Source organism: Rhododendron vialii, chromosome 10a (genome assembly GCF_030253575.1).
Source record: "Rhododendron vialii isolate Sample 1 chromosome 10a, ASM3025357v1".
Classification (NCBI taxonomy): domain Eukaryota; kingdom Viridiplantae; phylum Streptophyta; class Magnoliopsida; order Ericales; family Ericaceae; genus Rhododendron; species Rhododendron vialii.
The window spans coordinates 31532474-31545389 of NC_080566.1; the positions used below are offsets into that span (position 1 = coordinate 31532474).

Consider the following 12916-nt stretch of genomic DNA (forward strand, 5'->3'; position numbering starts at 1 on the left):
ATTCATTACCACCTTTATCTATAGTACAGAAACGAAAGGGAAGATAAAGACGTGACAATATGATTTCTGGATTTTTTCAGCAGAGAACTGAATATCGTGAAATTGTTGACCGGGAAAGAAGACAAGTACTACAATAGGAATAGCTATGCTATGTCTGATTTTAGTTGAACTAAAACCAATGTCCTAGTTTAAGAATCACGGCCATGTTGACTGGCCCAACATGTTACTGTCATAGAAAGACACACTCCGGACACGCTTAAGCCTTAAATATATGTCCAACTTTTCACTAAATATATTTAACTCGGACAAGCTGGAGACACGCTGAGGCCACGCCACGGAAACATTAGGAGGTCAGATGAAATTTTTAGAAGCTGCGTGGAAATTGCAAGGGACTCTTGGTTAATTGATCCTTATTTTGTGAGTGTTGATTTAAATCGTCATAGACTCATAATGTTGGTATTTCTTTGAAGTCCCTTTCTCCTAATTATTTTAACTGAATCTCTTCCGCATTTCCACCTAAATACTTAACATCCACCTATAAATGACATACATTCTATGTTCCCCGTGTCCCTAGCGTGTCTGTATCCTAATTTTTTGGAGGAAAAAAGAACTTGTCTACGTGTTTGTGTCATGCCATGTTCGTGATTCTTAACCGATGTTAAATTGCGCACAAATGCCAGACTAAGGGGATGAGATATTGAAACATAAACATGGATTACACATACCTACAGACTTTCACCTGATACCGGAGACTTCAGATGGATTCCATTCATCATAAATGGACCAGCTGTGACCTCTTGACCATTAATCCGAGGCCCTAGAGAAGCTATAGTTAATGTCTATACTGTTATAAACTGGATGAAGATTTGAGACTACGAATCTAAACCGGTAAACCCTAACTTACAGTGGATTCAAACTTGGAGTTCAAGGTTACGCTCAAAACCTCGAGAAGTATACATATTCAATCATAAAGATAGGTTTCAAAATAACTAGCTTGTATTCCTCACCAAAGAACTTTTTTCAAGGCATTGTAAGCAAGAATATCCTTTCAACACTTTGAAACAACAAAATTAAATTCAAGCCAAAGCATCTAACAAGCCATTGAAGTCTGATAAATCAAATTTATGAATCCTTAATTCCCACGGTCAGGTTCTTTTTCAAAGTCCAATTGCTCTTTTTTAAAGTCCAATAAATACAATAAACTCTATTTATTTGCTTACATCTTCCTATTGTGTTAAACGGCCCTTCCACTTCATAAGTTTGCAAACAGGACAACTTTTTCAGGGACAGCCGTTTCGATTAATGATGGATAACTCCATCTATATAAACTTTTTCATGCTCTTTTACTTAACCACATAGTTTCCTTCTCTCTCCTCTGTGTAAATTTCACCTCCTCTGTTCTTCAAAATCTAAATTTTTCCAATTGAAGATGAAGCCCATCACACTAATTTTAGTCCTCGTCATGGTCATTATCTCATTACACTACGGTACAAACACATTCTATAAGGATAGATTGCTTACATGTAGTTTCATTTTATTTACCAGATGTTTTCATAAATAGGCAAAGGATCACCAATGGGTCATCTATGGACCCGAGTAGTATCCCTCCAGTTTGCTATTTATTTTCTTCTCTCTCATAAGCATGTTTACAAGGACAGACTTGTAGGTTTTGACATTCTATATGCATAAACACCGTGAAGAAAGACAGTAATATTAAGATCCAAGACTAGTAGTAGATTTTGTATATGCCAAACTTCCATTATTTAAGATATTAATCTTTCGGACTTTGTCTCCCCCTCAGGTGAAAGTGATCGATTGATAACTTTATGCATTGATGAGAAGAAGTCTCAGCCACCCTCGCCCTGCGAACTGTCTGACTGCGACCAGTTTTGCAAGAAGTTGCGCCCCAAGGGATGGGGAGTATGCCAAAACGACCCGTACGTTTGCCAGTGTTTCCATCTTTGCTACAAAGATGTTCTTACCAAGACGGCCCCCGTTGCAGACATAAGAGCTTTAGGGCCTTCTACATCATAGGTGATCATACTCTACGAATTTCAATGTTTCTCGGGAATTTATCTTCACTATCAGTTTCATCTCTTTTTCGTTTTTCTTTTTTAAGATTCTAATAAATACGACATTTCCAGTAATTTGCCAATGCTGCATAATGTATTTCAAGTCTCAAGGTTTTATTACAAGGATTAGCAGTTTTAATTTCGGTACTTTTGGATCAAGGCAACTACGTGTACAATGTACATTAATTTTATATCTCAGAAGTATCTCAAAGGATGGTGTTTTATTTGTCTGCTATAAAATGTAGCAGTAAGTGGTTATGGCATGTGGAAAGCAATTCAAGATCAAAATGAGTTCCAGAATGTCCAGTTGGTTGACGGAGTATGGTGTCATGTGTTGCCACGGATATGTCTCCCTCTTCAAAAACGAATATGGACCCGAAACAGAAAGGATCCAAGTTCCCAAATAATGCATCAAGAAAACAATTTCGAAACTAGTTGATATATATATGAAGCAAAGCAGTACAAATCACATTTGGTACAGTACGGTTTGGGAAGGGGTTTTAATTGATTAAAAGATGGTTGGCAACCTAGTTGGGCAATGGTCATTCACAACTATTCAAGTACATGAAGAGAACATTATATGGAGAACAATAGAATCAATATCGATCAACAAATAAAAGGTCCCTATTTACTAAAAGGCAATGAGCAAGTCAAGAATGTTGACAATTGAGAAAGAAGCAGAAAATAATTGGCCATTGCTTTCAGAAGCATCACTGAAACAGAGCTAAAACCGATGAGTGTCTCCATAATTTAATTTCATAAATGCCTCCATAAAAACCTTAACGACCAGTCACATTCAAAAAATGAGCACATGTTATAAGCAACTGATGGAAATATAGAGCACAAAACAAAAAATCTGAAATTGAATAATCAAGGCTCGGTTAAGTCTTAATTGTGTCTGTTGTTAGAGAGAAAGGGACATACAATTGTATTTGTAGTTATAGAGACAAAGACAATATGACAGCTCTTGTACCATCAGCTGTCGGCTCGTTGGTATGGCGAGAGCTTCAAGCTTATGAGAGAAGAATAGTTTCTCACTCAGTACTTACTACTAACACGCATATAACTTCTAACAATTTAATTTGGCGCCCATACCCCCAACGATTGGAGACTACATGGGTTCTGTTGTTGTTGTATAGGCGCAATGAAAAGGAGCAATATGTCAGCAAGCCAACTACTGGTGAAGTTCAAATTGCACATTCTGAGCATGTCCTAACAGTTGATATTTCATTCATCCCTCTCTTTGAGGGAACCCAGTAGGCTTGGCCTATGTAACCCGATTTTGGAACTACATGTACTTAGAATATTAGATGGAGCGAAGCCCTGTAGCCCTCGCTGGAAAAGAAATAACAACTCACTTTTGATCAGCTTGATGAGAAAACTGGAATCTTGGCAATATGGCACGTTGGATATTTCTCATGGAGTACCATATGCTCCCCAAACACAAGAAATAATGATATAGCTAACAAGGATTTTCAGAGCTCCAGACCGTTGAGGGCACAAAGTAAGTGAAGAGAGCATTTTAGAGAACCGGCCACAAAACCAGGAGTCAAACTTGTATTTAAATCTTCAGCACGAGTCTATACTTCTATATCCATTACCCATTTTACATACAATACACAAAAGTTGGAGCAGGTAATGCTAACACATACGAGTTGACACAATGATTACCAGATTGGTATAGTAGAGGATTTTGGATATCATTGTATTGTTGATGGGTGGAGAGTAAATAAGTAATTCTGGAGATTAGTTATGTTGCACTCGACTGTGGTGGAATAATAAATGAAATAAAGAGAGAACGACATTTTTAGCCATTGGATAAAGAGGAGGGATGACCCAGATGGAAGTAGTAGCTAACACCAAAGATTTCTCCTTGATTCCAAATGTCAATCTAAAGCATAGTCTCGGGCTAAGAAATACGGGCATGTAGGCCTGTGGGTCTCACGTATCCATATTTGTGTCATGTCCGGCACAACAAAATGATTCCCTCTTTCCTCTTAAATATGCATCAATGTGCACAGCACTTGGGTGCTATCATATAGCTTTGTATAAGCTAAGTTCACCAAATGGTCAATCAAATTTTTATTCAACCCTATAGAATTAAGAGCTTATTTGTTTGTTTTGATTAAAGAGAAAATAATGAAAGAGACATTCATATGTGCGCTGCACTCGCCATACACTTCTGCCATCAGATGGTTCGCTTCCTTGGCAAACGCACATGTTAGAAGAATTGTGTCATGAGACCTCACTAGTTATATATTGTTTCATGAGACATGCCAGATATAAAGCCTTAATTTAACTGGAGGCCCTAGGCCCCTAACGAATGGTGGGTGCGTGGAGAATGAAAATCGAAAGGACAAGGAAAAGATAGTAGAACGAAAGGAGAAAACCACATTCTAAATATGCTTAAATATGTGTAGACTACGTATCATATTCTTGACAGTCGGACAAGTTGGAGACACGTTGCGTCATTGTGATATGCTAAAAACACATTAGCAAATTTGTTACTTCTACAATTTGCGAAGGGGTTTTGACTGATCAGAATGTTGTTGGGTTTGGCTACCTCATTGTGAAAGGATATCAAGAGAAAGAAAACCAAATAAGAAATATCCAAAGTGAATAAGACAACAATAAAACCTAGTCAAGAACTTGGAATGTTGATAAAGAAGCTGAAAATAATTGGTCATGCTCATGCGAACATCAGAATAAAGCACTCCAAAAGCCAGCTGCTCAGTCTTAGTATTTCAGTTACAATACACCTACAGAATATATACCTTAACAACCAATTTCACGCAAAATAAGAGCACAACATGCAATTACTGATACCAATATAAAGACAAAAGCAAAATTGGAAACGATTTTGAAGGGGGAAGACTCCAGCTAGGCAACTACCGGTGGATTCCAAATGACTCGTTTCATAACTCAAATGTGAACAAAAAAACAAGTACACTGCCAGATTTTTCACCCCAATGACAGAAACCAATACAAAATAAGTTGTCAGTAGAACAATTAAAACATGCTGCCACAAAAGGGTAACTAGCTTGTACCTTCCATATTCTATTCAATTCTCAACTCGAAAATAAAGGCATCCCTTGCTGTTGAGAATCTTCTTCGTCTGAAAATTGAGACCACTTCTTTAGCCAATCAAGTGTCCAAGCAGTCACCCTTCACCCGTGTCATTCCTGTATGGCTCAACACAGTGCGCCTTAATTGCTTATGGTTATCAGACCATGCTATCATGTTGGAGAAAATTGTCAACAACAGCCCATACCATAAGGCAAACACTTGCCAACTTTTAGCACAAAAATACCAGCGATACTTTCCAGAGAGCACATTGAAAATGAGGGAAATGGGTGTCCAAAACCCGAAATCTGATTCTAGTTTTCGTTCCAGAGCTGCCCATGGCTTTCCCGTAGGGAGGTTTCTACCCGCAAAGTACTCCCACAGGACGACATGGATGGCCTAGTTGGTCATTACTGCTGAAAATAACGATCAACTAGGGTCAGATTTGCCACTCCAGTGAATAGTCAAGAATCCAAAGTGATGCCCTTGTAAGCCACCAAAAGTTCCTTTGCATCATCCCTAAACCTATATTCCAATTTCTCTAGAAACTCCTCTTCCGAATAATCCAATACGTTAAGTAAACTTGGCTCCTTCTCTAACGGCCTCTTGCGCTTTATAAGCTGTAAAACTTTGTACCGAGGGATGATTCTCTTCCCCATGCTGTACGACAAACAAGTAGGCCAACTAACTAAAGAAAACCTTTCCAACTTGACAACGTATAAGAAGAACTCCAACCCAAACTTCAACTTCCTTTCGGAAGCCCCAAGTAAATGTGGACTCTTCCTAAACATTTGCGATTTTGCGTACACTCATCCTCTGAAAGCCCAAAAGTTTGAAACAACTCAATCTTCCTACTAAAGGTCTCACCACTCATCCCACTAACAGTAAACAAAGCATGAACCAACATCCTAGAACCAATCGGAAAACCCATGTCCACAACCCTCGAAACCAGGTTCCTGAGAGCCGGCTCCTGCAAAAAGAAAAGCCAAGGCCGGGTCCTCAGAAGTATTGCTAGCTGGGGCTCAACGATGCCACAGCTCTCCAAGAAGGCAATGTTACATCTCAACCTCGATACCGGTTTCGCGGTGACCCAATAGGGCCTCCGCAGAACCCGAATCAAATCCTGATTGTTTCTATCGTTTACCAGGGCTTTCTTGATAATATCAACACAAGGTCTCACCGTTTTCTCCAAGCTGTAACACAAGAAATGAGAATGCTTGGAAATGAAGTTACCCAGGTCGGAGCCAGTGAGACCCGGTCCTGAAAGAACTGCAGCTTGGGTTTCAACTTTCAAGGTCTTGTCCAGTCTACGCTGGAGAAGAGGACGTGGGATGTTCTAAGTATCCAGAAAGAAAAAGAAAAAGGAACCTACATGTCCAAAACTGTCCTCTTAATATTTTCATCCTTCAAGTGATGTTGGTTTTAACTTATAAGGATCCCGGAAAAGATAACAATAAAAAGAGAGAGAAAGGAAACTGCATGTACAAGACCACCCTCTTGTTAGTATATGAGAGACGAGCTGCCAGTGTACATGTCTAATGACTAGCACTGCTTTAGTAGTGCTTGACTTTTTGATTAGTGGACTTGACCTGGAGTGCGTGAGGCTGTTATTTAGAAGCAATCCATTGTCCCACCAAAGAGTAAGTTTGATGTTTGTGAGTCGGTCTTTCCTGAAAGATCTTTCTTGAAATGCAACGTTTTTATTAATTGAGACCACTATTTTGACACATGTCACAATGCAATTAATTTGGAGGAAACAAATGTTTACACCAACGGTGTAAAGAATTTATTCTCTTCTCACATTCTCTCACATATTTATGCTGTGTTTGTGTAGAGACCCGGATAATTTTTTTTTTCTTTATTATTGAAATGTTTATTCAATGACTAAATTGGAAAAGTAGGAATTATTTAGTGGTTATTTGAATTGAGGGTTGAAGTGAAAGAGTAGAGACTTGAGGGAGTGTGAGTGTGAGTGTGATATAAAGATATGAGAGTATAAATAGAGTGGGTGTGTGTGTGTGTGTGTGTAGGAGATTATAGATCTCCATATATCTCTCTCTCTCATCCGTTCTCTCCCTCTCTCTCCACCGATCTTCTCTCTCTCTTCTCCTCTCACTCAAAAACTCCTCAAATACCTCAAGAACCTTAAGGATCAACCTCCCTCCGGCCTTCCAATCGCGTGCTCGAGCTCAAAATTTTGTGGGTCAAGCTTGGAGAGAAGCTCTCATCGATTTCGGAGTTCGGGGAGGCTAGGGCTCGACCAAATTGTTTGAATCTCGGCCATTATTGCGAGGTAAAGACTTCTTTACCTCTTCTATGTGTATATATGTTGATTTGGTGTGTGGATCGTTCCCCTTTGGTGCTTCGAAAGTTTGTCAAAACTGCAGAAAATCGCCTTGAATCTGCGTGGTATTGATACCTAAATAAGGGGTATTGATACCCCTTTCGTTTCTGGAAATTCAGCAGCCGGGAGATATCAATACCCCTCCCTTTTCTGGACAGCTTGTGTTGTTTTGGTGCCTCGTAGATCGTATTGAGCTCCAATTGTCCCTAAGCCCCTTTCGAACATTTTTTAACCTTTCTCACATGCTCAATTGACCTTGTATGATTAATCGTTGCTAACCATGATTCATTGGACTCCGTTAGTAAAGATCGAATAAGGATTGTTGTGATAAAAGTTTTGTTAAAATACATTATGCTGGTTAATTGATTACTTGATAATGTTAGTGGCATGATATTGGCGTTGTTGGCATATCGTATGACGTTTCATGTGAACGTGTGACTAGTGTAATGTCATAGCTTGCGTGTTGAGTACGAAGGTAGGTATGTGAGTCGGAAGTTGGATTAGGAAGTCTCGTAACGCAAGGGGTGGTAATACGAAGACTTAGAAGGTCTCGTAACGCAAGGGGTGGTAATACGGTGACCAGAGTTGTTAGGGATCACCGTGACGCAAGGGGTGGTAACATGGTAATCCTCGTGGTGTTATACGGTAACGCAAGGGGTGGAAATACCGATGGAGGTGATTGGCAATAGCGAGTTGCGTCGAAGTTACTTGAGTTGTTTAACTTTGTGTGAACTTGGTGGTACATTGAGCTATGGGCATGCGTTAGGATGATCTTATTGAACATTGGAAAGCCTTTGAATCAATTGTTATCTATTGATTAAGCCGTACTTTTTGTCTTCATTTCATCTGCACATTTCATCGTGTTTACATATGGAATCGGTAAAGATTTTCCTACTGGGCTAGTGTAGCTCAACCTAATCTTTCTTTCAGGACAAAATGCTGGACGATAGACTGTATGCATTCGTGTGCTTGGGTATGAAGACTTTTGGGAGCTAATTCCGTTTTAGTTACTTAAACATCTTGTATTGGTTTTCTTTTGACAAAGATGAGTTTGTAACTAATTGTACTTAAATTCTTCTTGATTATAAAGTATGTAATATCTTAAACAGGTTCGTACTTGTATTTAAGTTGATTTGGGCCGTAGTGCCAAAGTTGTAATTACTTAAACTTGGGGACTCGTTTGTAAAGTTAAACTGTTGGGAAATCTTTTGGGTAATATTTATGTTAAGCAAGGATATTTTATTCAAATGGATTATTTATTTATGTTAAAAATCGAGGGCGTGACAGTTTGGATGTGTTTTTTGAGAATTTTTGAGTTTGATTTTTGGGTAATGAGTGGAGATAGAATTAGGATAATGATTGTAGAAAGTGATAATGAATGGAGATATATAGAGAGAGAAATGAAAATAATTATTGGAAATATGAGTAATGAGTGAAGAGAGAAATGAGAGTAATGATTGAAAGTAGAGGTAATGAATATTTTTTGAGTTGAAGAATTTTTTCCAAAAAACAAACCAAACAAGGCATTAATCATCCAAACAAGGAACAGAAAATCAACCTTTAACCATCTACTTAAAGCAACCCTAGCTCGACCTAATCGATCTTAAGCTAAACTCATTTTTTAAATGAGCCGAGCTCAAATACTTCAAAAGTTCAGGTTGACTCAGCTTGACTATTTATACGACAAATATTTAGGCTATGCTTGGAACTTAATTATGGAAAGGAAAACGAAGAGAAAAAAATGGAGGGAAAATTAAGAGGAAATCGTAGAGAAAATTGAAGTTTTCCAAACTTTCTCTTTTCTTTCTCTATAAGCCAAACAATGGAAAGAAAGTTTTTAAAAAATTTCCCTTCTTTTTACCTTTACATATCTTTCCACAAGTTCCAAACACACTCCTTTAGACGAGTGAAGGATTTTCTCTGGATGCTATTTGTTGTAGCCATATTTAAGTCAAGGAAAATCAAGCATGATCCTATTTTGTCTTGTCTAACTCTTTCGTTCTGAGCATCCATATCAGCTTCAACAGGTTCCTGTAGTGGCATGTGCGAATCCACAATCTCCATCACTCTCTTTGGCAATGCCAAAAAACTGAATTCATGAAGGCTTTGTCCATTTGTAAACAATTCATTTGTGGCTCTTTTTCCTGTCAGCATTTCCAATAAAAGAATCCCATGGTTATAAACATCTCCTTCTGTAGACGTCTTCCTTCCAATTCCATTATTCTACAATTTAACAGGGAAAAGGAAACAAAAGTTCTATTTGTATGGAGAAATGTACGCTTCTATATACAAATGTCGGAAAGGGGAAAAGTAAAGAAGAAGAAAAAGAAGTACAATTAGTGACTCCTTACCTGGTGCAACATATCCTACAGAACCTTAGATTGAAAGTGAATTTGTTTGCCCACCATCACTGTTACTGCTATTTACGGTGAGGAACTTGGCAAGCCCGAAATCTCCCACATGGGCAGTCATGTCTTCATTGATGAGAACGTTGGCTGGCTTTAGATCACAGTGAACAATTGGAGTTTCACAATGTTGATGAAGGTATTCCAATGCACATGCAACATTGATCGCTATATTTAACCATTGGGAAAGGCTTAAGTTCCGTTCTTGGTGTGATGTATCTTCTCTTGAATGCAACCAGTCCTCTAAACTTCCATTGGCCATGTACTCAAAAACTAGTGCTTTAAAATCATCACCTGCATGGTTCACACTTGAACACGCTGTTATAATCTTTAGAACGTTTCCGTGCCTTGTTTTCCTCAAAGCTTCACATTCGGTCACGAAGCTCTTGGAAGATCCTATCTGTTCAAGATTGAGCACCTTGATTGAAATGGGTTTTTCGCCATCCGAGAGAATTCCTTTGTACAGGGTTCCAAAACTTCCAACACCAATTAAGTTAGATGAAGTGAATCCATCAGTAGCTTTCATGAGCTCATCGTACGGAACCCTCAATAAATCATCTCCAAGTGATGATAAGGTGGTAGATTTGTCTTTTTGTTTTCTTTTTCCAAGAAAAAAACCAACAGTAGTATCAGTGTTCCAACTACCACCGCGCAGGTAATTGAGACGATAATTTGGAAACCAAGGCGATTACCCTTCTTTATGGGATTTGGGCAAGCAGGTAACTGTGCATTTCTGTAATGCCTCCACAAAGCCCTTTGTTTCCAACAAGAAATTGTACTCGAGTTTCCGAAGACACCTTTTGACAAATTGGCCGGAATTTCCCCTTGGATGAAGTTGCCACTGAGATTTAGATGCTGCAGCCGGAACAAACGGCTGAGGTCTTGGGAAATTTCGCCGTTAAGTTTGTTGTCTTGGAGGTTAATGGATCTCAGGAAAGAGAGGTTTCCAAGGAAAGGTGATATGATCCCACTCAAGCTTTTTCCCCTCAAGTCCAGAACAACTACTCTCTGATGCTCGCGACTACACGTTACTCCATCCCATTCGCAGAGATCGAGTGAAATGTTCCAGGAACTTAAGGAGTGTTTCTCCACAAAAAGTGCAAAAACCAAATGGCTTGGAATCGCGGGCGTGCCAGGACTGGATTGCAGTCCAAACTGTATTTTCAAGGCCTTCGTGCCTCAAAAATCTGACTTCTTTCAAACGATGGTGCTAGGCCCAAAGGGTAAGGCCTCGTGATGGTTCGTTGTTCGCCTTTGCTGGATAAGGACTTAAATATTTCCTAACCGTTGTTAGAAAATGGTTAAAAGAAAAGGAAAGGACTGGAAGGTAATGAAGGAACGAAAACAAACTTTATTAATCGGTTAACAAAGTTTGGGTACAAGGAAATAAAATGACATAAAATCTAGTCCGTGCTAGATTGAACGGCAAAATAAAGACAATTGAAAGATAAATTGGGTAAGCCGTGGGCTTGATTGGTCGTGGACCCTGGCCAAGGCCTTCAGAACTGTGATTTATAGGAGCTACAGGTCTTGAGCTGCTTCAAAAATGCTCCAATGCATGGCTGCCAAGTGGCCTTCTAGCAAAGGCTTGGGCTTGAGCAGCTCCAAAATGCTCCAATGGGGGGCTTCTTCCTGAACAAAACGTGCCTTATACTCCAAGAGTATGGCAAAGGCCTGAGAAGTCCTCCTTTTTTGTGCAAATCTCTGGAAAAGGGCATAAAGAATCTCAGGCCCTGCAGCACCCAGACCATTTTGAGCTGCTTCAATACTCAAGCTACTGCTTGCATGGCCATCTTCCGGGCCCACCATAGCTGCAGGCTAAAAATACCCCAGGCCTTCCCATCATTTTATTGGGCCTTCAACTCCTTGTGGGTCCCAAAAAACCCTTTGAGCTTAATTCTTTACGGAAGAAGGATCGAGAAAAAGATCAAGCAGGCCTGGGAGAGCTGCTTGTGAGCAGCTTGCTTAGGTCTGCAGGAGTCATTCACTAGAATCTCCATGGGCTGCATGCTCGCCACCTGTTGCTAGCCTCTGCATTATCCTGAAGAATGGGGTCCCGCCACTACAGACCTTGAACTGCTTGTGAGCAGCTTACCCAGCCTTGTCCAGTAAGAATATTCTAGGCCTTTGAGCTGCTTGTGAGCAACTTCGAGGCCTTTGAGCTGCTTGTAATCAGCTTCGAGGCTTTTGAGCTGCTTGTGAGCAGCTTGAGGCCTTTGAGCTGCTTGTGAGCAGCTTGAGGCCTTTGAGCTGCTTGTGAGCAGTTTGAGGCCTTCAAGCCGCTTGTTGAGGGCTTTTAAAGATGTTTTCTTAAAGCAGTGGGCCTATTCATCAATTGGGCCTGGACTTGTGGTAAATCATGGGCCTTTGTCTATTGTAAGCCTTCTGAGCCCAAGCCTGGTGAGAAATCCAAGGCTTCTACCAATTTGGGCCTATTTTGTAGGCCTTGTTACCTCTAGGAATTTGGGTTAGGCCTGGACGAAATACTCAGGCCTGGTGGACTGATTCAAGCCTTAGGCCTTTGACTGATTTAGGCCTATATGGAAGGCCCATCATTTCTTAAGAACCGGCCCTAATTCGTGGGCAACTGGTCGTAAGGTCTTTCAAGGCTAGGGCCTCGACCCTCGAGGCTACCTTTTAACCCGTAAATTTGCTTCTTGATTTTTGGCCAAAAATGGTTGTAAACATTGCCCCCCCCACGCCTTGATTTTGTTCAAAAATTTGAGGCGTGTACAAGTTCCATTTTGGCCTTTCTGTAGTTACATCGCATCAGGACCTCCTGCAAGGCCTTCCTCCTTTACATAGCCTTCCATGATGGAAAGTTGGTGCTCCTTGGCCATGGCCTCCTTTGACAGAATAAAAACCATGTTGCAAGTCTCCGAAAAGCCTTGAGTGGGCCTAAATTCCTTAGTCAAGGGATTCAGGCCTTACTTGCCCCCCGAGGCCGACTCACTGCCTAAGCTTGGGCCAGAAGTAGTGGCCATGCGATCAGACCTTCAAAGGATTCGTACCTAGCTAGCATGGAGGTTCAG

The 12916-nt window shown here is 40.1% G+C and overlaps 2 protein-coding genes across 2 annotated transcripts; both read right to left on the bottom strand.

The window, feature by feature from the left end:
* Positions 1-5599: 5599 nt before the first annotated feature.
* On the bottom strand, positions 5600-7829 carry LOC131303118 (uncharacterized). The gene is made up of 3 exons (XM_058329912.1): positions 7713-7829; positions 5943-6471; positions 5600-5823 (listed from the first exon to the last, which is right to left on the bottom strand). Exons 1-3 carry the CDS (start codon positions 7827-7829, stop codon positions 5600-5602), a joined length of 870 nt encoding a protein of 289 aa, XP_058185895.1.
* A 2026-nt stretch (positions 7830-9855) lies between these two features.
* On the bottom strand, positions 9856-10410 carry LOC131303119 (probable LRR receptor-like serine/threonine-protein kinase At3g47570). Its single transcript, XM_058329913.1, has one exon. The coding sequence runs from the start codon at positions 10408-10410 to the stop codon at positions 9856-9858; it is 555 nt and encodes a 184-aa protein (XP_058185896.1).
* Positions 10411-12916: the final 2506 nt, after the last annotated feature.